This window comes from Maniola hyperantus, chromosome 4 (assembly GCF_902806685.2).
Source record: "Maniola hyperantus chromosome 4, iAphHyp1.2, whole genome shotgun sequence".
NCBI classification, from domain to species: Eukaryota; Metazoa; Arthropoda; class Insecta; order Lepidoptera; family Nymphalidae; genus Maniola; species Maniola hyperantus.
In genome coordinates this window covers 6,811,698-6,836,299 of record NC_048539.1, presented here as the reverse complement: position 1 = coordinate 6,836,299, position 24,602 = coordinate 6,811,698, and the positions used below count along the sequence as shown (strand labels likewise).

General features: G+C 37.3%; 2 protein-coding genes across 2 annotated transcripts in view; one reads left to right on the top strand and one right to left on the bottom strand.

Moving 5' to 3' along the window:
• The window catches only part of LOC117996856 (beta-catenin-like protein 1), a 7,744-nt gene extending 3,950 nt beyond the window's left edge, over positions 1 to 3,794 (top strand). The window contains exons 8-13 of the mRNA XM_034984993.2: positions 575 to 723; positions 905 to 1,080; positions 1,546 to 1,712; positions 1,968 to 2,063; positions 2,810 to 2,906; positions 3,651 to 3,794. Coding sequence (XP_034840884.1) covers positions 575 to 723; positions 905 to 1,080; positions 1,546 to 1,712; positions 1,968 to 2,063; positions 2,810 to 2,906; positions 3,651 to 3,739 — 774 coding nt within the window. The 3' untranslated portion in view covers positions 3,740 to 3,794. The remainder of the gene's footprint in view (positions 1 to 574; positions 724 to 904; positions 1,081 to 1,545; positions 1,713 to 1,967; positions 2,064 to 2,809; positions 2,907 to 3,650) is intronic.
• Gclc (glutamate--cysteine ligase) lies at positions 3,785 to 24,602 on the bottom strand. Its single transcript, XM_034968040.2, has 11 exons — positions 24,042 to 24,602; positions 23,638 to 23,749; positions 21,125 to 21,308; positions 14,187 to 14,359; positions 13,572 to 13,771; positions 12,725 to 12,921; positions 11,575 to 11,746; positions 10,875 to 11,072; positions 10,024 to 10,203; positions 9,498 to 9,679; positions 3,785 to 8,799 (listed from the first exon to the last, which is right to left on the bottom strand). The coding sequence occupies exons 1-11, from the start codon at positions 24,297 to 24,299 to the stop codon at positions 8,628 to 8,630; spliced, it is 2,028 nt and encodes a 675-aa protein (XP_034823931.1). The 5' UTR covers positions 24,300 to 24,602; the 3' UTR covers positions 3,785 to 8,627.

Here is a 24,602-nt window from a genome sequence, read left to right as displayed (position 1 = left end):
TTGCGAATGACGCGCTACTTCTCATGTAGTCGATTCCAAAAAGAACGCATCGATCTATCTCAAATTGTTGTAGGTGATTGGCTAAAATGGTATTCTTTCTGAAACAATGCATTTCAGCCAATAGTAAGAAAATGTCAGCCAATCAGATTGGATTGCGATCGTCACACTGTAACTGTCAAACTATCCCTCGCTTAGATTAATAATAATTAATAAAATCTATGACCCGTAGTGATGCGAAAGTCGATAGTACAAATTCAACTTTAATGACAAAACTTACTAGAAGATAACTTGTACTTTGTTGTGTGCACGTGCCCGAAAAAGTTAGCGTAAAATCGCACGAAATATTCAAACACCAGAATGATGCCCACAATTTCGTCTTCGTTTAGTCTTATTTTAGTTTTTTTTGATTTCGTAAGAACTCGTTGATTTATCGGCATAAAAAGTAGCCTATTGCCGCATTTATAATATTAGTGAAGATTAGGGACGCGCCGCATCTGCGCGGACGAAATGTTCGATAGAATTTCTGCTCGCATGTCCCGCTAGACTTGTCAATGGGCTGATTGTTGCGTATCAGTTCTACAAGCGCCACGACCCCAGCGGCGCGGAGGAGCAGGAGGCGATGGAGAACATGTTCGACGCGCTGTGCTGCGCGCTCATGGAGCCCGCCAACCGCGACCGCTTCCTGCGCGGCGAGGGGCTGCAGCTCATGAATCTTATGTTAAGGTAAGCTCACCAAACTTCTATAATATAACTCTTGGATTTGTGCTTCGCTGCTGTATCTACTGACTGACTACATTAAGTGGTTATTTAATACTAGGATAGTTATCATTAATTTATATTGTGTGTAAATTGGTGGGACAGGATCTGTCATTCTCCTTTTACAATATTCCTCTCTTTTATACAGAGAAAAGAAAATGTCCCGCAATGGGTCATTAAAAGTGCTGGATCACGCGCTGGCGGGCTCCGACGGGCGGGACAACTGCAACAAGTTCGTGGACATACTGGGGCTGCGGACGGTCTTCCCGCTCTTCATGAAGACGCCCAAGAGGAAAAGACTACTCACTGTTGACCAGCATGAAGGTATTTAACTGACTTACTTTTTACTAGGGTCTGATTTTCCTATTTTCGCAAAACTGAACTGAGGAATAGATTTTACGAATTTCCTAAATAAAAGCTCACAAAACTTCAAATTCATCAGTAAAAAATTACTTGGCGATAGAGTCGGTCTGTAAACGAAAAAAAAAATTAAGCCAAGCGCACATTACGAGACAAGCTGCAAGATGAATTGACGATATAAAAACGAGTCTCAGAGAGTCTTATTCGCGATATAAGCAGAACAAGATTTCAAGAAACTTACTTCCAATATGCTTCCAATTGTAGACATCCTTCAGTTAAAACATAACTGAATTGGCAGCGTGCATCTCGGATCAGTTTTAATGTGCGATTAGCTTTTACCACTATTCTACACTGTAGAAAGAATAAGGTTAAGAAAAGCAAAGTTAGTTTCGTCGTTATTGTCAGCATCGATCAACAAATCCTTTTCAGAGCACGTCGTTTCTATCATTTCATCAATGCTGCGCAACTGTCAAGGAAGTCAGAGACAGAGGCTGCTGGCGAAGTTCACGGAAAATGACCTGGAGAAAGTCGACAGACTCTTAGAATTGCACTTTAAATATATGGACAAAGTTGATCGCACTGAAAAAGAGATGGAGGTAAGTATTTTAATTTATGAATTTACCTAAATTGAATCATTTTCAGTCATGCCTTTAAAATTAATATTTGGGAATTGTTATTTTGACCGATTAGCTTGGGAGGAGGTTATTGATTGGTAATTTTTCTGTCTCATTTAATGGTTAATTTTTTCACGATGGAGGACGGAACTCCTCAACAGACAGCAAGTAAATCACTTAACATTGAAACCGATATCCTTATTACTTATTCCGATTAACATTTGAACATTTTTTCAGGCGGAAGGTGAGGACTTGGATGACGAAGCACAATATTTGAAAAGGTTATCCGGCGGTCTGTTTACTCTGCAACTCATCGATAGGATTATTTTGGAGGTATGGAAGTTGCGGGTTAACTTTAACTCAAGAAAATATTTTACTTTTGACAGATTTTCAAAATAAACACTCAAAATGTTTTTATTCTTCAGTTAGTTCATATTATTCAACGATATAATGCGCGTTTTAAGCAATTAATATCTCTTTGTTTAACGGCGAAGGAAAACATCGTGAGGAAAACTGCATGCTTGTGACCTCATCACAAAGTTTTGTGAAGTCTGCCAATCTGTTTGGCCTGTGTGACTATGACCAAAGCCTTCTCATTCTGAAAGGAAACCCGTGCTCAATAATGAACTGGCCATGGGTCATTGATTCAGCGATTGAAAAATCTGCTCATCATAAAAACTCATTTTATTTAAATAAAATATTATGATAAGTATTGTAGCTTTAGTTTTAATTTCGCGTAAAAATTATCACCACTATATATATCATTTTACAAATCCAACAACCGACCATCAAAAAATTGTAATTTATTAACTACTAGCTGATGCCCGCGACTTCGTCCGCGTGGAATTAGGTTTTTTTTAAATGCCGTGGGAACTCTTTTATTTTCCGGGATGAAAAGTAGCCTATGTCACTCTCCAGATCTTTATCTATACCCATGAAAAAAATCATGTCAATCCGTTGCACCGCTGCGAAGTGATTGAAAGACAAACCAACAAACAAACACTTCACATTTATAAATAAGAGTACTGATTTTGAATAAATTATTTGACTTTGACTAAGGATTAGGAGTATTTTGGCAGGTATGCACGGCGGGGCCGGCCGCGATAAAGCAACGCGTGCAACGAGTGCTATCGCTGAGAGGCGGTTCTTTGAAGATTATTCGACACGTCATGAGAGGTAAAATAATCATTTGTTGGCATTTGAAATTAATTCGGGGAATTTTGTAACTTAAAACCAATTATCAATCCAACAACCTCTATTTAAGAGGTACATACCTCAAGACAGGTCTCTGAACAAAAATTTTTTTGAGTTGAAACTTGATGTCCTTTGTCGTACTTATTTGGTCAGCTTTAGAGAATACGATATTTATTTGAAATAGCACTTCTATAGATATTAATTTAGTTAGAACAATTAAAGAAAGAAAAATCTATTTTATGCTATGGAACAAATTAGGATAAAATTGTCTCGTATTGTTCGATGATGTCAAGTTCTGTAGAACAAATGGGACTTACGCGTTTTTGTCAAGGAGATACCAGATACCATTTGATCGAGAGTTGATGATATGATTGATACGGAGTAAACTGAATGGACTAAGGAGTCTAATGAGATACGAAACTTAATACGTTATGACGAATGATACGGTGATATGCGGTCTGATACGCTAACTTAGTATACCAATAGCCACCAAGCTCATTTGATATTGGTTGGTTCGACATTGCTGCTTCATTGAGTGAAATTAAAATATTTTTTGTAGAAAACCTTCAATGGATGGATGGATTAAAAATAAATGTCAAATGAGATCTGTGGCTATTATTTAGTGGTGGGCATTGAGTCACTCCGCAGATCGGGCAAATAATACATATCGGAACCCGGCTGGTACTGAGTAATGGTTTTTATTTATTGTTTTTTTTTTGTCGCCAGAGTACGCAGGCAACCTGGGAGACGCTGGCAGCGAGGAGTGGCGCCAACAGGAGCAGCAGCATATATTGCAACTTGTCGATAAATTCTGATTATATTTTGTTTGTAGTTGTATGATAAATAAATTAAAACTCGTGAACATTAAAATAGTTTTATTGTGTGTGCGTTATTAATAAAGTAATCCATCATATTATTATCGGTAACAAGTAAATAAAATAGATAACGATATATTTACCGTAGAGTATAATAAAAGTGCAAGATTTAAAAAAATACACGCATATTCTGGGTTAAAAATTTATAATGCACAATTTCTGCTTATATAATATTATCACACCACGATAACACGCACTATAACAAGTGTGAATCGAAGTTACTAAAAATCACTATTTTATTTTATTTTATGGAAACAAACTATGTCATTTTTACACTCAAAACAAATTGAAATAAATGTCTTCATAAAATACTTAAATAACAGTGCGTATTTCAACATAGTTAAGAACCAAATTAATAATAATTTAACGATAAAATTAAAGCTATTTTTATAACTTTCTTAATAACTAACACGAAATAAGTGCTTCATTTTTATTATCTATGAATTCATACAGTTTCATTATGTAAAGACGACAGACTTGTTTTTAAACACGTCCAATATTTATCAGGAATTTTGCATCGCGATCCAGGATCGTGAACTTTTGCTTCATCGTATTATTGGCGTATGATATTCATCTCAATTCTCACATCAAAGCGCAACGCACACCTGAAAGTTGAGTGGAGGCGCGGAGTTTAATATCGATAACTTAAACTAACCTTTATTTAGTATATACCTAGGTTCTATTATTTATTAATATTATAAAAAGGAAAAGATTTGTTTGTTTGTAATCGATTAGTCCTGAAATTACTGAACTGACTAAAATTAATTCTTTCACCATTATAAAGCTACTTTATCTAGAAAGTAACAGGTTATAGATTTTATATATGCACCGCAGATGAACTCGCAGGCAAAACCTCGTGCGGGATAAAGGCGGCGGCGGGTGGCTGGCCCCGCAAGTCCTTCGAGTCTCCTGTATTTTCATTTCAGTAAGTATACCAATATCAACGTACATAAAATAGAGTTTAAGTTGTTTTAAAAATAGGTAATGTTCTACTTCCTCTATGCGCTGCGCTGGCACTTATGTGGATCATGGATCGTGATCTAAATAAATATCAATCATGTGTCATGCCCCTAAAGCGACAGAGCCTCTTTTATTATCACGATAGTTTCTCTATTTCTATCCATTACATAATCATAGTAACCCCAATTTACTTTTTACGCCTATTCCCCCAAACTTCTATATAATACCTAAAAGTGAAACACTACTCACTACACGAATGATGATTAAGTAAAAATAAAGCTTTAATAAGTCACCATAACAATACATAACAGGTACCAATTTAATTATTTAGAACAAATGAAAACTTAACTATTCTAGGTTAGAGGCTTATGATCTTTCACAATATACTGCTACTTATATGGTTAGGTTACAAATTTCAGTAACAGCGAGCATTATCTAATGGTGCAGACATGGGTACTGATGTGTTACTGTTATTGTGTGTAATGTGTGAAAGCCGTGAAACGACAGAAAGAGATGTAATTAAAATTGACTCTTCGTGTCAAATGATCTTCCTGTTGACTCATCATCATCACTAACATTTGGTTCCGAGCTACACTGCTGCTATCAGCGCCAAACTGGCTAAAATCAAGCTGCTTTAAATAAAAGGTCGGCAACCGCAGGTCCAGCGTACTTGTATAAGTAAGAGATCAGTGAATCGAAGTCACATAAGTATTTATTTCCCGTTTGCTCGATTGTCACGCCAAGTGTGTGTAACATGGTTTCGAAAAATCACAACACAGTAGTTTGCCATTAGCGACACTTTAGTGGCTATACTTTAATATCAACTTCAGTAAGTATTGTGGCTAATTCTGTTGTACACAATCTCTAAATTAAACTGACAGGTCTAAATCCAGTGCTGTCCTTTTCCACCGAGAGTATTATGAAAAGGATAGCTATAAAATCAAATAGAAATAACTATGACAATATACTAAAATAAAAATGTACAAGTCAATTTTTTTCGAAAATACTTTCATTATATTTTTTAATACGATTGGTTATAATAGTAAAGAAAACAGCTAAATCACATTCGTATTCCGTTCGTGCCAATCACAACCACTAAATACATTAAAACATTCAATGCTGGAATTACTATATATAAATACGATTGTAAAGCGAGGTTTAGACTAGCAAGAACTTCTTGCAAGTTATTCCGCAAGTACTTGCAGAACTGTTTACACTATGAGCAATATTGTACATGTACATTTGTGACTTGCGGCAAGTCCAGCAAGTTACAAAACTCGCGGAAGTGATTGTTTACACAGTAGAAATAACTTGCGGAAGTCAACTTCTGCAAGTTTTGTTGCTAATCTAAACTTCGCTTTACAGATGTATTTTACAAATGTACTGTTTCAGTCTCTGATCTCGTAATTCGTTCTTTTCATCTTTTATCCCACACTATCAGAGCCTGTAATGTTTGAAATTGTTGTAACGTTAAAACCTGTTAATTATTCGGAATGTACCAAGAAAATTGAGTCCTAGACGTGAAAGATATCACTTCTTTCAAACTCCAAATCAATGACCTTTATATAGTACGCACTAGATGGGTCAAAATCGTGTTAAACTTGTCAAAATTAGTTTCACTGTGGCTAATAATAATTATTATTCTGTTGTAACACAATCGCTGACATCTAATCGAGTGTTATCCTTTTTCGTAAGAGGTCTTAAAAAGGGATTACATGTATAAGTACATAAACATTAGTAAGTATAAGTTACGATAACTGCTATTGCTCTGGAACCATGTCTCATTAACATCGAAATGACGTCATTTTGACGTCAGCCGAAATAAAAATATACCATCAGCTTGAAACTTCAGTCTAGTGCTGACGTCACTAAAATGGCGACCACGCGCATTCGCAATTTGCGGGACTTATATGAGGGCTCTTAATGCGCTCAAGCCTCAAACGCACGGTGTAGGTTCCACCAATAAAATAGCTGAATATGCATCACGTTAATTTTCAATAATCTGATTGGTAGAATCCACACTGTGTTCGGACGCACTGTGAGACAATGATTGTGAATATAGGTGTATGACCTGTCATTTTAGTTTAGACTAGCGGATACCCAGCGTGTGCTACTACGCTAAAAACAGAATATGTCTGATGCATTGTTTGAGTGGTCTTAAAACATATTTCCTTTATTGACTTTCGAATAAAAACGTTTTGGGGCACATCGGTACGGACATACGGACATAGGTGGAACCGTTTTTTGTTTTATTTATTACTAGCGACCCGTCCCGGCTTCGCATGGGTGCACTGTAGATACTAATGTGGTGTCAGTGAGGGATCTCTAATTTTTTGAAACTTAAACTATACCTATGAACTTTCCTCTTGAATCACTCTATCTATTGGTGAAAACCGCATTAAAATCTGTTGCGTAGTTTAAAAAATCTACGCGTTCATACATACAGACAGCGGGAAGCTACTTTATTTTATACTATGTAAAGAAGATTAAAGTAGGCACCAGAACTTGCCGACCATCTTGACAGTGGAGAGCGCTCATTACCACTAAGTGAGATCACATTCAAGGATTCACGTGCAGCCGCAATTCCTGTTTGTAAAGATCCATGTAGCGCGTAGTAGATAAAGGTCATTGCTCCGAATAGATAAATAATAATAATCTATGCATGCAAAAATATCTATTGTATTATATTCAATAACATAAAAATAAGCTTTCAATATCCAATGCAGAAGTTTGCATTATGTTACTACAACATAAATTAATTCAAATATTGTAAAGTAGGAACAGTCAAGTGTCTTATAAGTATAAATTATTTACTTTACATAGTTTATAAAAGAGTTAAAAGTACAATTTTCGAATATTGGTGTCCACCATGTTGTTCACAGACTAAACTATAATTTATCATGTATAAGGCCAGCTAAATAATAAATTATCAGAAAATGTTATAATAAATTATCATATAATTAATAATAAATTATTAATAATAAATTATTAATAATACAATACATATTATTAATAATAAATTATCATAAATTATCAGAAATTGTTTTCTCATACATTTTGCAGTAGTCCCTGCTGACTATTACAGAGAGTTTTCAGGCAGGAAATTTTCGATATTATGCGGCCAGCCTAATGTCAATATTATGCAGCCAGGCTGATATCACTAAATCTTCTAATTAATAATATATATAATTTTGTATAATAAACTAATTTTGTAAATGCGAAAGAGTGTCTGTCTATTTAACCGATTTTAACGAAATTTGGTACGAATTTTTTCATCCCGGAAATCAAAGGGTCCCCACTGGATTTTTAAAAACCTAAATCCACGCGGACAGCATCTTTATTTATTTTTTATTTGTACCAAAAACATTTAAAATGAAGAGAAAAAGAGAGTAAAAGATCATAGTGGTTCTATAATAAAACCGCTAGACCATTGTATGAATAGATGACTTTGTTTAGAAAATGAGTATATTATTTTGGCGGACTTTGAGAAAATAAAGACAATTTAGTCTCTGAGTAATACATGTGTAATACACATCAATAAGTAATTACCTTTACAAAGTACTTAAGGCAACCATAACTACAGTAACAAGTCTTAATAACAATAGGTACTCAGGCGGCGAGGCCGGCCACACATTTACAATTATCAGAAATAGTCAAGGCCCTCTTTTTGATTTTGCTTCTTATTTGGTAATTTACATAGCGGAGACAGTCCAATTTGTTCCGTAAAATTTTAGAAGACACGCGTCTCGCATCGTTTTTGAAACTGCCGCAACAAGTCTTGGGCCCTAGAACACCGCGTAAAGTGCGGCCGGCTACGGGTTACCGAGGAGTCAGCAGCACGAGGCACTGGGTGTGGGGCGGGGAGCGGCTAGGGGCAGTCTTTGCCCATCATCTTGGTTAACGCTTTCGGAATGTCTTCGTTGGTCTTGGAAACGATGCTGCTTCCTAACAGAGTGGGCGCGTGAATCGCGCCTGTCTGAATACCGTGTGCGGTTTTGAGTAGGTCATAGTTTATCTTCTCTGAAATTACGGAATCATTCCTGCAAAAACAGAGCAATATTAGGTCAAAAGCACATTTGCGACACCCTGGGTGTCGAACGCACAAAATACTAAGGATTTTTTTTGAGTCGTGTGGTGGCGTGTTGCAATATTTTTCATCGTTATTCGCGCTAATTTGCGGGTGCGATCATGCGTGCGTGCGTGTCTGCATGTCACGCAGCCCTCATGTTACATCTTAATATATAAAAGGAAAAGATGACTGACTGACCGACTGACTGGTCTATCAACGCACAGCTCTAAAAACTGGACGGATCGGGCTGAAATTTGGCATGCAGATAGCTATTACGACGTAGGCATCCGCTAAGAAAGGATTTTTGAAAATTCAATCCCTAAGAGGGTGAAAAGGGGGTTACAAATTTATGTAGTCCACGCGGACGAAGTCGCGAGTATAAGCTAGTCTAAATATATAAAAGTAAAAGCTGACTAATCTAGCAACGCACAGCTCAAACCACTAGACGGATCGGGCTGTGAGATGCAGATAGCTGTTATGACGTAGAAATCCGCTAAGAAAAGATTTTTGGAAATTCAACCCCTAAGGGGGTAAAATAGGGATTCGAAATTTGTGTTATCCACGCGGACCAAGTCGTGAGCATACGCTAGTCATACAATATGTGCATCATCATGACGCCCTCGGCCCTCCTACTAGCTACACTTGACGTGACGTGTTGTCGACACTCACTGATAGTCCGGGTGCGTGGTGACGAAGTCCCGCATCCAAGTGGCCATGGTGTGGATGTCGCCGGCGGCGCGGCGCTGGATGAGCTTCAGGTACTGCTGCACCGAGCAGTGCGTGTCCGCGTCCACGTCCATGCCCGACAGGTACGAGTCGATCAGCGGGATCAGCCCCGGGAACACGCCCTCCTGCCCCACAGAGAGAGAGTGAGACATTAAAATTTTTATAATGTTTAAGATAATGTAAATCTAATTTCGTGCATCTTCTACATGACTGCAAATCTATAGATTTTAAAACAATAACTGCGACAAATGAGTATAGGAAGAAACAGTGCAAGTATAAATAATCCAATGGTTTCTCCTGGTGGGCATTTATAATGACTGAGCTTAACACACGTTTACACATACGTTTACAGTTGAACTTATCGGCTTCAAGCGTGCAGGTCGTCTGGTAATATCGTCTGCAAGCGAGCAGTCGGCCTGAGCCTTTACTATTATCTATTATATTTATATACACACGCAGTCGTCCGTACCTTTCCATTAACGATCTCCTTCACGGTCATTTCGAGGTACTGGTCGGCGTCGGGCGATGGCGCGTCGGTGGCGGGTGCGGCCGGCGCGACGGTGCGCGGCGCGCCCACGTCGCGGCGCCACCAGAAGCGTTGCGACAGCACCGCGCCGCGACACTGCGCGCGCTGCATGTTTTCGTCCACCTACCACAATATACCAATCATTTAAGAATTCAAACTAGAGATGAAACAGATATCTGTTTGGCCAGATACCGGATATCTGGCAAACCTTCAAACCGAATAGCCCGATATGCAGTGGGCGGATAAAAGAAAATAAAATGTGAGAAAAAACATGATCGCTTTTGAGATTGACTATTGTGTATCGCAATCGTGAATGCGACACAATATACTTTGACGAAGTATGTCAAAATTTATCCTTTATAGCGCCTCGAAGTAGCGTATGTACATTGTACAGTGTACAGTGAAAGCCTTTTTTCTGAACTGGCGTTGTTTATGAAGACAATCGAAACCAAGATAACACAAGCAAGTTAACAAGAGTTTAGTTAAAATTAAATATGCACAGATAATTTATTTATTATTATAATTTATATATTATATTATAATTTATATATTTGACATCTCCACATAAAGACAAGTTACTAGAGTGTGAAGTTTTTTACACACAGGATTTTTCACACTCAGGACAAGGGCATATCATTTCACTACCCATATTATAAATGCGAAAGTGTGTTTGTTTGTTGGTTTGTCTTCAATCACGTCGCAACTGAAAAATCAAAGAGGTCCCACGGAATTTAAGAAAACCTCAATCCACGCGGACGAAGACCCGGGCATCTGCTAGTAATAAAATAACTTACCTTACTAATAGGCATAACGAAGTTGAGATTGTAGGATAGAATAACACGGGTCAGAAGGACAACGAAGCATACGTAAGCCGCATTCTCGAAATCTGTCAGCTGCGCTTCGCAGGGCCGGAATTCTACGCGCCAACCGATGGGCGAGTTTGGTGGCGGCGGCTTGAACCGCATTGTCTGCCAATTTGTTGATTGAATGTTCTGGAAAAGATTAATCGATTAGAATGTCAGTCAAAATTGGTAATTGATAATTATATACCGCGCAGGCGCCGCGTGTTGTGAAGTACTCGTACCTATGATCTACCATTGATGTAGGATAGTAGGCATAGATGACAGATCACGAACAAAATGACAAGGGGCCACACACATATACACATCTATTTTCTTATTATGAAATGTAAAAAATGTTTTACAATATCAACTTACTTCAGTTTATTATAAACCTTGTCTTGTGCACACATTTATGCACTATATCATCTCCTGCGTTTTCTTTCCGTGGAGATTATCTGCCTTGGTCGAAATGAGATCAGGAGAACATTACCTATACTTAAGTGTTCTGTATCATTGCTATCGCATTCGCGCAGACGCAGTAGTGCATCGCGCAACGACACCCACTATGCGAATTTCTCTTGATTCGTTGTGCGTGGAATTTTACCATGCGATTTCGCATCGCAAGTATGAAAATAATATTATGATGTCCCACCTCGAAGTGGTCCGTGTCGTTGCTATCGTCCTGGTGCACGCGCTCGGAGAACAGCGAGACGGTGTCGCGTATGAAGAGGTGCGCCACGTGTAGCGCCAGCGGGTGGTCGATGCCGCCCTCGCGCAGGCGCCGGTAGATCGCCGCGTCGTGCACGATTGTGATGTCGTTGTACCTACAACATATTATCTCATTACCATGCCTGTCGCTGTAGGCGTCGTCGTGCGATTGCGACACAGAAAATTCTGCTAACATTTGAGGTCCTACAAATGGGAAAATATATATGCGCGATCCAATGCGAGGTAATGCATAAAAAAAATTAACGCATATATCGATAAATACGCAGATCCGAATTGGCCACTTGTTCAATTTGTCCAGCAAAATCAGATGCTGCGCTAAGACCGCTAGCCGGTTTCATTTTATAGTGATTGCAACGGTGTATGAGTTAATATGAATCATATGACCCACTCATAAAAATACCTATAATAAATATCTCGGCTCGGCTTTGTAAACAAAAAAGCAAAGTTTTTTTTACAGCCCAAGGGAAAAGTCTACTTTATTGTATTAATAGCAGTAAAGTAAGAGCCGTTTTACGGACAAATTTTGTATTGTAAATATTTTATTTCGTTTCACAATTAATACTTTATTTTCTAGTTTCCAATACGGGTATTCTATTAATTATGGCTAATGATAGCCTACGAGTATGATGATCATGATTGTGTAATAAATTAACTCTTATGTGCTGGTTTCACGTCTTTATTATTTCGTCTCGATCTCATCGTGTTCATGATCTAGATTCTAGATAATAATTACTTATTTACTGGAGAAACATAATTTCAAACAAAATAATCTTATGTTAAAATATCTTTATTTCAGTAGATATATTATGCGTTTGTCATTGATTAAAAAACCGGCCATTTGCGAGTCAGACTCGCGTACCAAGGGTTCGGTACTACAGTCGTATTTTTTCGACATTTTGCACGATAAATCAAAAACTATTATATGCACAAAAATAAATAAAAATCTGTTTTAGAATGTACAGGTAAAGCTCTTTCAAATGATACCCCACTTGGTACATTAATCTAACTTTGAAAGTTTAAAATACCAATTATGTCGATGAACACAAAGCTAAGCTAAATTTAAATGCTCTTACTTTTCATGATCAGGCGATAAGTAGGAGTCAATGGAGTCATATCTGGACTTGTGTATGCGGAACTTGTTTTCCTGGAGCGGCTCCAGGCCGCGCTCCTCGCGCGTGCGGCAGTCCACTGACGCGGAGATCACGTTCCAGCGACAGTCCACGTCGGTCAGGAAGCCGCGGTAGATGGGCGACGCGGCCGACAACGCCAACTATTGAATATCATCATCATCAACCCATCGCCGCGAATTGGCAGATTTCAACCTTTGAGAAACTCCTACCGTAAAACCGGGAGGTGTAATAAGAAAAAGGGAGGAAGGGTTAGGGACCCAAATTCCGGCAAACGAGTGTCCCGGCAGCCTTGCTACCTAATCGCACTTACAATTAATTGGGTAGTGTAATAACACTCAGGGCAGTTAGGGAGCTCAGTCTACGCGCGGGATAGGTACTTCTTAAGGGTATTACTGATAAATAGGTTTCTTGATAGACCGACACAGAGAGACAGACAGACAGACAACAAAGTGATCCTATAAGGGTTCCGTTTTTCCTTTTGAGGTACGGAACCCTAAAAATAAGGTTTATTGATTAAAATAACTAAATGTATTAGGGTAGGTATTCACTAGCTATTTAGCGCGTAAATCCCGATCTTAGATCATGTGCCGTGATGCATTCAACACTCTCTGCGTTCATGTTCAGATTGTGTAGGAGCCGATTTTCAGTGCAGGGATCTAAGCCTTTGCCATGCCTCTTCTAAATATCGGCTAGTGTAATAAACCTTTTAACACTTATTGGTACACTTACAACACTACAACCAAGGCATCTATTGATGAAGGCCGCTATACCTAAGAATAGCTTTACCTACCATGATAGGACATAGCGGCGCAAGTTGGTCGTACAGCGTGCGAGCCTCCGTGATGCAGCACGCCTGGAACGTGAGCTGCAGGCAGCAGCAGCCCATGCCGAAGCCCATCGCGTCCATGTACACGGCGCCCGGCAGCGCCGCGCCCGGCTCCAGTACGTGACAATCGTCTATTGGGATTTTGGTGTTCTTGTCGCGATATACTGGAACCATCGAATATTTATTCAAAAAATGATCCGTGCTTAAAACTTTGGCGGTCATTAGTATTAATCAAGCGAAAACTTTTTTTAGGCGAGTTGGGCGATTTGGGATGGATAAAACATCAAGGTCGCATTACCCACATGCATTAATAGTGCTCGGACTAGTTTAGTTTTCACACTATCAGCAAATAGATGTAAAAACTAAACCTTTAGGTTTTACTTGACAAATACTTAATGGACTTTTAATATTTAATTTGAATCCAAAAAATAAACCAGTTATTTCATAGTTTTAATTTTTCACTTTTATCAGTAGTCCTACTAAGTGCAAATTTAATCACTATATTACATTTCTTTTTTTTTGTATTGACTTATTACCTATGTAAACTAAGAAAAATGTGTGAATTATAAAACTGTATACCTGGAATATTAATGGCCACTTTTTCACCTCTTCTCTTCCTGATGTTAGATGTTAATGTTTTGAAACGAGGGTGACCAGGATATATGCCTTCATCTGGGAAGAAAAGTGACCTTGTCACACCCTTGTCTGGAGTAGGTGTATAGGGTGGACTTGTAAAATTAGGACAACCTAATCTGAAAGAAAAGTTAACTTAAACTATTTTATATTTAATCCTTTTGTCCTGTAATCTTCTTAGATAACCCCTTTTTCTATTAGTGAAAACCGTATGAAAATCCGTACAGCAATTTTTGATATTAGCCCGAACAAACACCGTCTCAGCACGGCGTGGAACTTTAATCACTAATCCATACTAATATAATAAATGCGAAAGAAAGTGTGTCTGTCTGTCTGTCAGCTAGCTTTACACAGCCCAACAGTTTAGCTAATGTTGATGAAATTTGGTACAAAGTTAGCTTACATCCCAGGGGAGGACATAGGCTACTTTTTATCCCGGAAAATGAAGGAGTTCCCACGGGATTCTTATAGACCCATCCGTTTAACCGATTTATATGAAACTAAATGATGCCCACGACTTCGTCCGCGTGGATTTAGGTTTTTAAAAATCCCGTGGGAACTCTTTAATTTTCCGGGATCAAAAATAGCCTATGTCCTTCCCCGGGATGCTTCTTCTTCTTCTAGTGCCTCTCCATTACTGAAGGTCAGCAGTCAGTTTTTTAAACTTCTCCCTGTCCATGGCTAGGCGGAATAGTTCTCCGACTGTTTTAATGCCAGTCCACTCCCTGATGTTACGTAGCCATGACTTCTTTCTTCTTCCCACCCCTCTTTTCCCAGCTATTTTACCCATCACTTCCTTCTTCCATATGAACTGACTAACTAGGGAAATTAATGTCGGTGGTATCCCGTTGCCTTCCAACATCGCAGCTTGCCGCCGTTTACACCCAAGGGGTTACGCCTGCGCAAGTACTGGATCCCAAGCCCTACCTGACCCCACGTCATCAGCCTCAGAACCCTACTGAAAGCTACTGCTGCCTAGTTTCAGGTTGCAATTTACGCTCTGCAACTGAGCGTGCCTCTTCCGCCAAATGCTACCGTTCCGATTAACTAAATCTCCGCTAACACCGCCGTTAAGGTCTTCACCTGTAACCCTAGGCAGGGGACCGCGATATACCCCGCAGTACTGGGTCCCCCTCTGAACTTCGCCACCACCTGAGCCGGCCTACTAACTCACGTGATGCCCACCCCCGCGACGTGGACGCGCCAGAGAGGAGTCGCCCAAGTGAAACACAGAGAAGATATAACTCTGTCCTTCCTTGTGCCGGGCTAACGGTCTTGTGTGGCCCAAGACCGAGGGCGGGATCGATTTCCACGGGATTTTTAAAAACCTATGTAAATCCACGCGGACGAAGTCGCGGGCATCCTCTAGTATTACTATAAATGCGAAAGTGTGCTTGTTTGTTGTTTTATCCTTCAATCACGCCACAACGGAGCAACTGCGGATCAACGTCATTTTTGCATGGTTAAAGTTAAAAACTGGACTTGGGAAATCAAAGAGTTCCCACGAAATCTTTAAAAATCTATATTCACGCGCACGAAGTAGAGGTGATTCATTTATTCATTAACCTGTTAATTTAACACATATTAAAGTTTGTTGATTACATTCGATACTAAAAGTTAACAATTTTAAATAAAAAAATATTAATAAATCAAAAAATACATAATATTATACCTAATTATGTCCCATACCTACGTTCTAAGTAGCTGCAGTAGGTAGGTAGGTAGCGCGAAGATTCCAGGAAATTAAAATTCGAAGCGGGCGCGCGGTGCAGTGGGGTGGGGAATGAACAGCACAGTTGCAAAACGCGCGCGCGCCGAGACATACACAGAGTACATTATATATACTGGTATAGAGACGACAGCTAATCTTTCGTAGTGGCGCCATCTGTTTCTAATTGCAGTAACTATTGTATGTAAATTATTTTTAATTTTTTCCGGCCTTGGATACTAGTTTTTAAGGTCAACTATATAGCTATACGTATAACAGGTATAACACGTGTGCAGGTTTGATTCATTATTATATTTTATAGGTAGTGACTTCAAAGAAAATACGAATCAAAAATTATAATCCCGCTTAGGTACACGTCGCAATATGGCAGAAATTCAGTCTTATTCTTAGTTCGGCCGCATTATTTATTATTTTATACATTGAAAGAAGTACTTTCAGTACTAAAAGTTGAGGTAATAAAACAAAACCCGTAATTTATTATTTAAAACTAAATTTTCTTTTTTTCTTTACACATGATTTTTGTACTGCTTCTCTATAGGTATTAGGTTATGTTGAATTTAGCATGATTTTAAAAGTGAATATCCCAGCAGTACACTTGAATGGATGGATCACGGATGCAGTAAGACTGCGTAAACAAAAATGTGGCACAAACATGGATGTCAAGGTTGCTATAGTACTCTTATTATAAATGCGAAAGAGTGTTTGTTTGTTGGTTTGTCCTCCAATCAAGTCGCAACGTGCAACGGATTGACGTGATTTTTTGCATGGGTATACTATAGACTATACATATAGTCTATGGGTATAGATATAGACCTAGAGAGTGAAATAGGCTACTTTTTATCCCGGAAAATTAAAGAATTCCCTCAGTGTTTTTAAAAACCTAATTCCACGCTGATGAAGTCGCGGGCTTCAGCTAGTAGCATAGGAGTAATAGTGTCCTGTGGCTAGTAGCACCTAGTAGTAAATAAAACTTTTTGAGTCGTAGAGATCTTCTTCTTCTTCTTAATTTGTTTTATGGGAAGTCGTAGAGATACCAGATTACAGTGCGACAAGGCTCTCTTGCCACTTGATTGACATTGACAGGGGGGCGCTATTGGAGAACAAAGGCTTAGAATATTCAAACAAGAACAAAGGGGACACTTGACGGCACCGTTAGTTCCGATTTCGCCACGCGCCAAGATAGCCTTGTCGCACCGTAATTTATTTTTTGATAAAACGCCATCTAGTTCTAATTGCACAAACTAAAATAATGGAGATTTTTTATACTAAACAACATTAGTTCTATCTGTTAAGACCCTGGAGACATACCGAAGGCGACCGAAACCGATTACGTCACGCGATATCCGCGAGTCCGCAACAAGTAGTCGGTTAAAAATACCGATGTATTGAATATGGTTAAAAATAGCAAGTCAACTAATGTTTAATACCACCTCATCGATATGATAATAAATTTAGCATATCAGTTAGCAAATGATTTGTTGTTCCCATCGAATACATACAAAGTGTTATCAAATAAGTTAAATAATTTTGTTGTTAATTTTGTTGATGTTTTGATTTGATACACAAATAATACATAAGTTAAATAACTTTGTTGTTATTTGTTGATGTTTTGATTATTAACGATAGTGCGCGTTGGTAGACTTTTTACTAGTTTATTTTATTTCGGTAATTTGATGATGATGACTTTATTAAAAAAAAGGATTTTTGGCATTCCTTCTCTCGTTATGAAATAAAGTTGGTAGGTAGGTATTGAGTATTAGTTAGCATTCGTTTTTCGTGTTTAAGTAGGTACCTACTTCTTTAGCAGGTATAACATGATATATGGCAGGTTTTAACTTTTATATAATTTATCGAGGTTCGAATTAAAATTCAAAATTCAAGAGAGAGTGAGAGATAGTAAGTTAGGTAGGTACCTACCTAGATAACTTAAATTGATTTTATATACTTATTTAAGTAGGTAATCCATACTTGTCCATATTTAGTATTATAAATGCAAAAGTGTGTCTGTCTGTCTGTCTGCTAGTCTTTCACAGCTCATCCGTTCAACCGATTTTGACGAAATTTCTGACAGAGATAAACAACACAGAACGACAAGATTCTTGTCGTTCATAAGATAGCTTGCATTCCAGGGAAAGACAGGCTACTTTTTGTCCCGGAAAATCATAAGAGTTCCCACGGGATTTTTATAAACCTAAATCCACGCGGATGAAGTCGCGGGCATCATCTAGTCTATACTAATATTATATTATTATACATATAATATTATAAATGCGAAAGTGTGTCTGTCTGTCTGCTATCTTTTCATGACCCAACGGTTTACATCCCGGGGTGGTGAATAGAGTAAATGATGGTGGTGTCGATAATAACAGAATATGGAAACAAATTGATTCAGTAATAATATCATCAATTGCTCCAAAGACGGCGGAAACCAAAGCTCAAGAGGAGCTAGACATGTTTTTGAAGGAGACTGTAGTAAATAGAAAAGTTTGCCCTTTGACGTGGTGGAAAACCCACCAATTAATATATCCAATGCTATACAAAATTTTCAAAACCAAGTGTAACATAATGGTTAGTTCGGTGCCGTGTGAGAGGGCATTTTCGAAGGCGGGCTATATCATTAATGATAGAAGGACTCGCCTCAGTACATCAAAGGTGGCCCAAATCATGTTTCTAAATGTAAATAAAATCTATTAAGTAAATGCTAAAAAAAATCCAAAAAAAAGTAGAAAAAAATTCTAAATGTCAATAAAATCTATTAAATTAAAAAAACCTAAAACAAAAAAAAACAAGTTAAAAAAAATAAAAAATAAAACGTAAGTAATGTAAGATAAAATCAATGAACTTCTAAATACGCCTAGGCAGTAGGCACTGATGGGTAGCTAGACAGTCCTAAGCCTGTTTAAGTATGAAGGGAATTTCATTTTTTTTCAACCGTTATATTTATAACGTATTTATTTATCGATATTTTTTTTTAACAATTGTTTTTAGCATATTATGAACATTTAACAGTATTTGACACCACTAGCACGAAGTCGCGAGCATCAGCTAGCTTATAATAATATTATAGTGTTTATTATAACTATCAATACTTATAATAAAACTGTAACAGGTCAAATTCTGTACATTGAAGATATTTTGATATACTTATAATAAAACTGTAACAGGTCAAATTCTGTACATTGAAGATATTTTGAAAATTTTTTTTCGAGGGCACTCTATAATCGATACTGAACCCAAAACTGTAATTTTTTTCATATACTTATAATAAAACTGTAACAGGTCAAATTCTGTACATTGAAGATATTTTGAAATTTTTTTTTCGAGGGCACTCTATAATCGATACTGAACCCAAAACTGTAATTTTTTTCATTTTTGTCTGTCTGTCTGTCTATCTGTCTGTCTGTCTGTCTGTCTGTCTGTCTGTCTGTCTGTATCACGGCCGCGCATCACGCTGAAACTACTGAATGGATTCCAATGAAACTTGGTACGATTTGAGGTCATACTATGAGGAAAAATATAGGATACTTTTTATCCCGAAATTCAGCATGGATCCCGTAGGAGAGGGGATGAAAGTTAAAATGTATACTGAGTTGTAATTCATTAAAGCGTAGTCCGATTTCATTCATTCTTTTTTTGTTAGAAAGGGGATATTTTAAAGATTGTTCCGTAAATATTTCAAGGTCATCGGTTTTTAACCGACTGTCAAAAAGGAGGTGGTTCTTTTTTCTACATCGATTTTTCGAGGTTTCTGGACCGATTTGCAAATATATTTTTTTAAATTCAACAAAAAACTATAATGTTTCAGTAACTGCGGATGATGCAAAATTAATTTAGGTACTAAGGCTACATCATTGAACTTCGGATCCTAACTCTTCAATCCTGATGCTGCAAAGTACTAGAGTCCTAAATCGTGGGGATTTTAGAATTTCTGATAGTGAATTGATATTTTAGGTATCAAGCAACGGCTTCACAATGACACTCCCAGGCCGAAATACTCCACCCGAGCGAAGCCGGGGCGGGTCAGCTATATAATATAATGTAGTTATAATAAACACAGTGGTAACAGGGTCGACATTATAACATCAATCAGTGGCCATGGTCAGATTGCTTGTTCAATGTGTGGATTTTATATAAATAACAAATAACGCTTTTCAGTCATATTATTTACAAGATGATGCCCGCAACTTCGTCCGCGTGGATTTAGGTTTTTAAAAATCCCGTGAGAACTATTTGATCTTCCGGGATAAAAAGTAATCTAAGATGTCCTTCCCCGGGATGCAAGCTATCGCTGTACCACATTTCGTCAAAATCGGTTGAACGCATGGGCCGTTAAAGGCTAGCAGACAGACAGACAGACAGACACACTTTCGCATTTATAATATTAGTATGGATTACCATGTAAATATGTACCAACCTAGGTATCTAATGCTATTTTTATTTGACTAGCAATTTGAATTTGTTTATGTTAAACATTTACTAAATACATATATCTAACAATCATGCGCCACTGGATCCATGACTTGCAGTTTCGAAGATAACCTTAATATGTACCAAATGACTTCATAATATCTATACTTACATAGTAGGTATAGATATTATGAAGTCATTTGGTATGATAGGGTGGTTTGAATTGATCCAGCCGGGAAACAAACCCAAAACTTCTTGCTTACACAGCCATGATGGTTGCATCACAAAACATAATATTATGAAATAGAAATAATACTTATAATAACCTTGCAAAATTAACAGATGACTATGAACTTATGTATGGTTCATACACTGACCTCTACTAATACAAGTTCGCTGGACCTGCGGTTGCCGATCTTTTAATTCTTCGAAGAATCAAGTTGCTTAGTTTTTCGCAATTTTGGCACTGATAGCAGCATGCAGTGAGCGTCATGAGAGCGTACTCGGAACTAAATGCTAGTGATGACTGATGAGACATCTTACATAGTGTGATCACGTCTGACACATAGTGCTAATTTTAATTACTGGTACTCAGTGGGATGCTTTTAATCAGCAAAAAATGCTTGTCATTTTGAATTGCACACCTCTTCCAGCACACTTGTATAGACTATAGTATGTTTATTTCAGTGGATTTATATGACTAGATGTAAACATATATGATATACCTATCTCAATTAGTATCACTTACCTTGGGAAATTTGTTATACTCATAATAACTTCTCCATCCTTCAATAGAGTACTAGCTTCAGCTCTGCGATATCGCATATTGGCTTCGACAATATTGAAGTGAGCCAAAAGACCACCATATGGCTTTCCTGGAGTACCTTCCACCATGTATGCTCCATATTCTGGACGCCATAGCGATTTCACATCTACAAAGAAAACAATGTCTAGCATCTATGCTATTATATTTGTTATGATAATTGTTTGTAAAATCAATATAAAATCTGGAAATGGACCATGAAGTTTTAATTAATAATAACCCCTTCTGAAATATGTGCCAATATATGCAGAGGTTCTAGTCCAGGAAAAGCATTTCGATTCAGTGGCTTTGGCTATTCAAAAGTAAACACTTTTGCTAAACACCAAAACTGATTTTTTACAAGAAAGAACATTAGAGAAGTTAAACATGACTAACCCTGTAACTTCAAATTTACTTAGTTTGATGGTACAAGGGAATATTGGGAAACTTTTAAAAGTTTTAGAAGTAATGTGAAAGTTCAAAAACATTTAACTAGTCAGACTTCCATGCCTTGCTAAGTTTAATCAAAATTGGCTCAGTAGAAAGAAACAGACCAGATATCATGGTGGCGAAGCTAACGGCGATTGCTAGTTGATAGCAGTTTCATGGAAAATCAATGTATGATGTCATGTGGTGTTTGTTCAACATGAAACATAAGATTTCCTCATTATACTACTTGAGTGCTCCCACTCATGTTGAAGCTTACCTCACATTGTATTGTTAAGACAATACAAAATAAGATACTCATTACTTGATAATTATTAACAATCAATCATTTAAGTTAAGACATTTCAATAGGTTATTTTTTACAGATGTTAAAATAGTAAACAATTAAAAAATATAAGCAAGCAATTGTTTGTAGTGTAGTTTGGTTTCTTTTTAATTGCCGCAGCTCGATTACAGTAGAATGACAGCTACAATGTTATGATCGCAATCACCTTTGATTAGTCGCAAGCACAAATTCAGCCAATCACAACAATTGAGATTGTAATAATGATTGATGCAGGTTTTACGTAATCGCCCTACTGATATTTCAGATTTGACAACATACACTGAACAAAATATTATTCCATACTATTATTATAAATGCGCTAGTGGGTTTGTATGTCACGTTTTCACGGCCCATCTGCCAATCTGATTAGCTTGCATCCTGGAGAGACATGGGCTAACATGAAGATATTTTTGAATAAAGGAGATTATAAATATAAAATTAACAATCATCAAATCTCAACTTTAAGTACTACATCTTGTCATAACTTTTCCTAAACTTTATTTTGCCATCTTGTCCCTTACCTACCTTATCGTCGTAATGACTATCACCATCTGTGAATTATACAAGACTAGACGATACCCCTTATAGCATCCATGTGGATTTAGGTTTTTATCCAGGATATAATCTATCTCCATTCCATGCAAACAATGAGTCATTAATGATTAATGACACATGCAAACAATGTGTCATTAATGATTAATGGCACATTGTTTGCATTACTATTTACTGTGTAGTACATGAATGATTTTGCAGTTTTTAAACACAGATGATTAGACACATTTTGATTAACTGACTTTATAGTTTTATAAGCTAAGAATGAACAGTTTATTGCACACTCAAAAACAAAAAATACGGTATAAAACAAAACGTGCAAGGGTGGCCTTATTAGTACTGTACTGAAATCTTTATCAGGCAACATAAGCACCTTCCTAGATTCTTATTTAATGACAGCAATCAACTTAGCACTCTTATTACAATAAAGCTCATACAGAGAGCACACATAGAGAGAGTATGCGACAGGTTGAAATGGCAATTGGAAAGGGAACACCCTGCACCCCCCGCTCCTCCGCTCTAACCTGATGTGGCTGAGCGCGGCTGATGTGCAGGTGTGCAGGGCGTCCCCCTGCCTCATACCCCGATTGCCATCTCAACCTGTTGCAGCCTATACATACCTAAAGCTACTATAGAAAAATTATCATTTATATATTTTTATTGAATTGCTCAGTAATCATATAGCTTTGTCTATGTGACCACCTGCATTTGAATTCGATCTCTAATTTACTCAGAAGCTTAATAAGCAATTCAGTAGATAATTGTTATAGATAAAATGTTTGTTATAAAAAGCTGTAAGAAAAATATGTTTGTTTTAAAGCAGTAAGAGAGTACACAACAAAGATCTTAATGAAAACATGTTCATTGTTCATAAAATATGATGTACTAGCTAACGCCCGCGACTTCGTCCGCGTGGATTTAGGTTTATAACAATCCTGTGGGAACTCTTTGGTTTTCCGGGATAAAAAGTACTCTATGTACTCATGCAAAAAATCACGTCAATCCATGCTCCGTTGCGACGTGATTGAAGGACAAACAAACACACTTTCGCATTTATAATAAGGGTATTGATGTAATTTTTTTTAAATCAATTAGTCAAATAGGCTTCTGAGGTTTAAATTCAATAAAATATTACTTTGTGGATCAGCCAGCTCTTTTTCTTGTAGCTTAGGTAAAAGTTCATCTGCCCTTAAGCTAACTGTAGCTCGCCGATTTTCATCATCAAATTTTACTATAATATACTCCACCTAAAATACAAAATATTATTTTCATTAATAAGCTCTTTAAAGTGTAGTATATAATTTTATATTCTCATCAACATGAAAACTATGAAATTGAATTTTTCATATTATTATTTAGGTACCTACTTATTTATTTGATGAACCTTTTTTCAGCTAGAATTGATATTTTCATAATGTTCAATAACATCATTAAAATAGTTTACCACTAGATCAGAGAATAGGCAAACATTTTACATAAAATCTGAATGTTTAGTGCATTCTAAATGCTATTTTATAATAGTAGTTGTTATTGACTGACCTCATCTCCCCATTTAAGAACATCTCCTGTGCGATCTCTAAGTTTTCTATAGAGATTAATAAACTGTTCGACTCCGTGCTGTCGCACGTGTTCTGCCAAAGCCTTCGTCTCTTCCCAAGAGAGAGGACTTCCTTCTGTTAACAGTCCCATACTGGCTACTTGAGTTTGACGAATATAAAACCGTGACCTGTTAACACCTTTCAAAATTCCAAATGTACTTAAGTTTTTTATTGTTTTTATGAAACAACAATAGTTCATTTATTGCATAAATTGGTTCAAAATAAGCAAGCACAATAAAACTATGAAAGTTTGGTTAAAGTTAGCACTGCTTCTTGTTTTGCTCAAACAATTTACACTTTATTTTTATATCATCACTTTACAAGTTATTATTTTTATAATCCTGTACATATTCTAATTAGAATAATAACAAAATTAATTGAAAAAATTAATATTCATCCAAACATGAACAAACGGCACAACGCACGCATCGCATCAGTGCGCATGTCGTTCGCTGGTTCGCTGTCGCAACTCGCAACTTTTATCAACTTTTATCATCGGTGC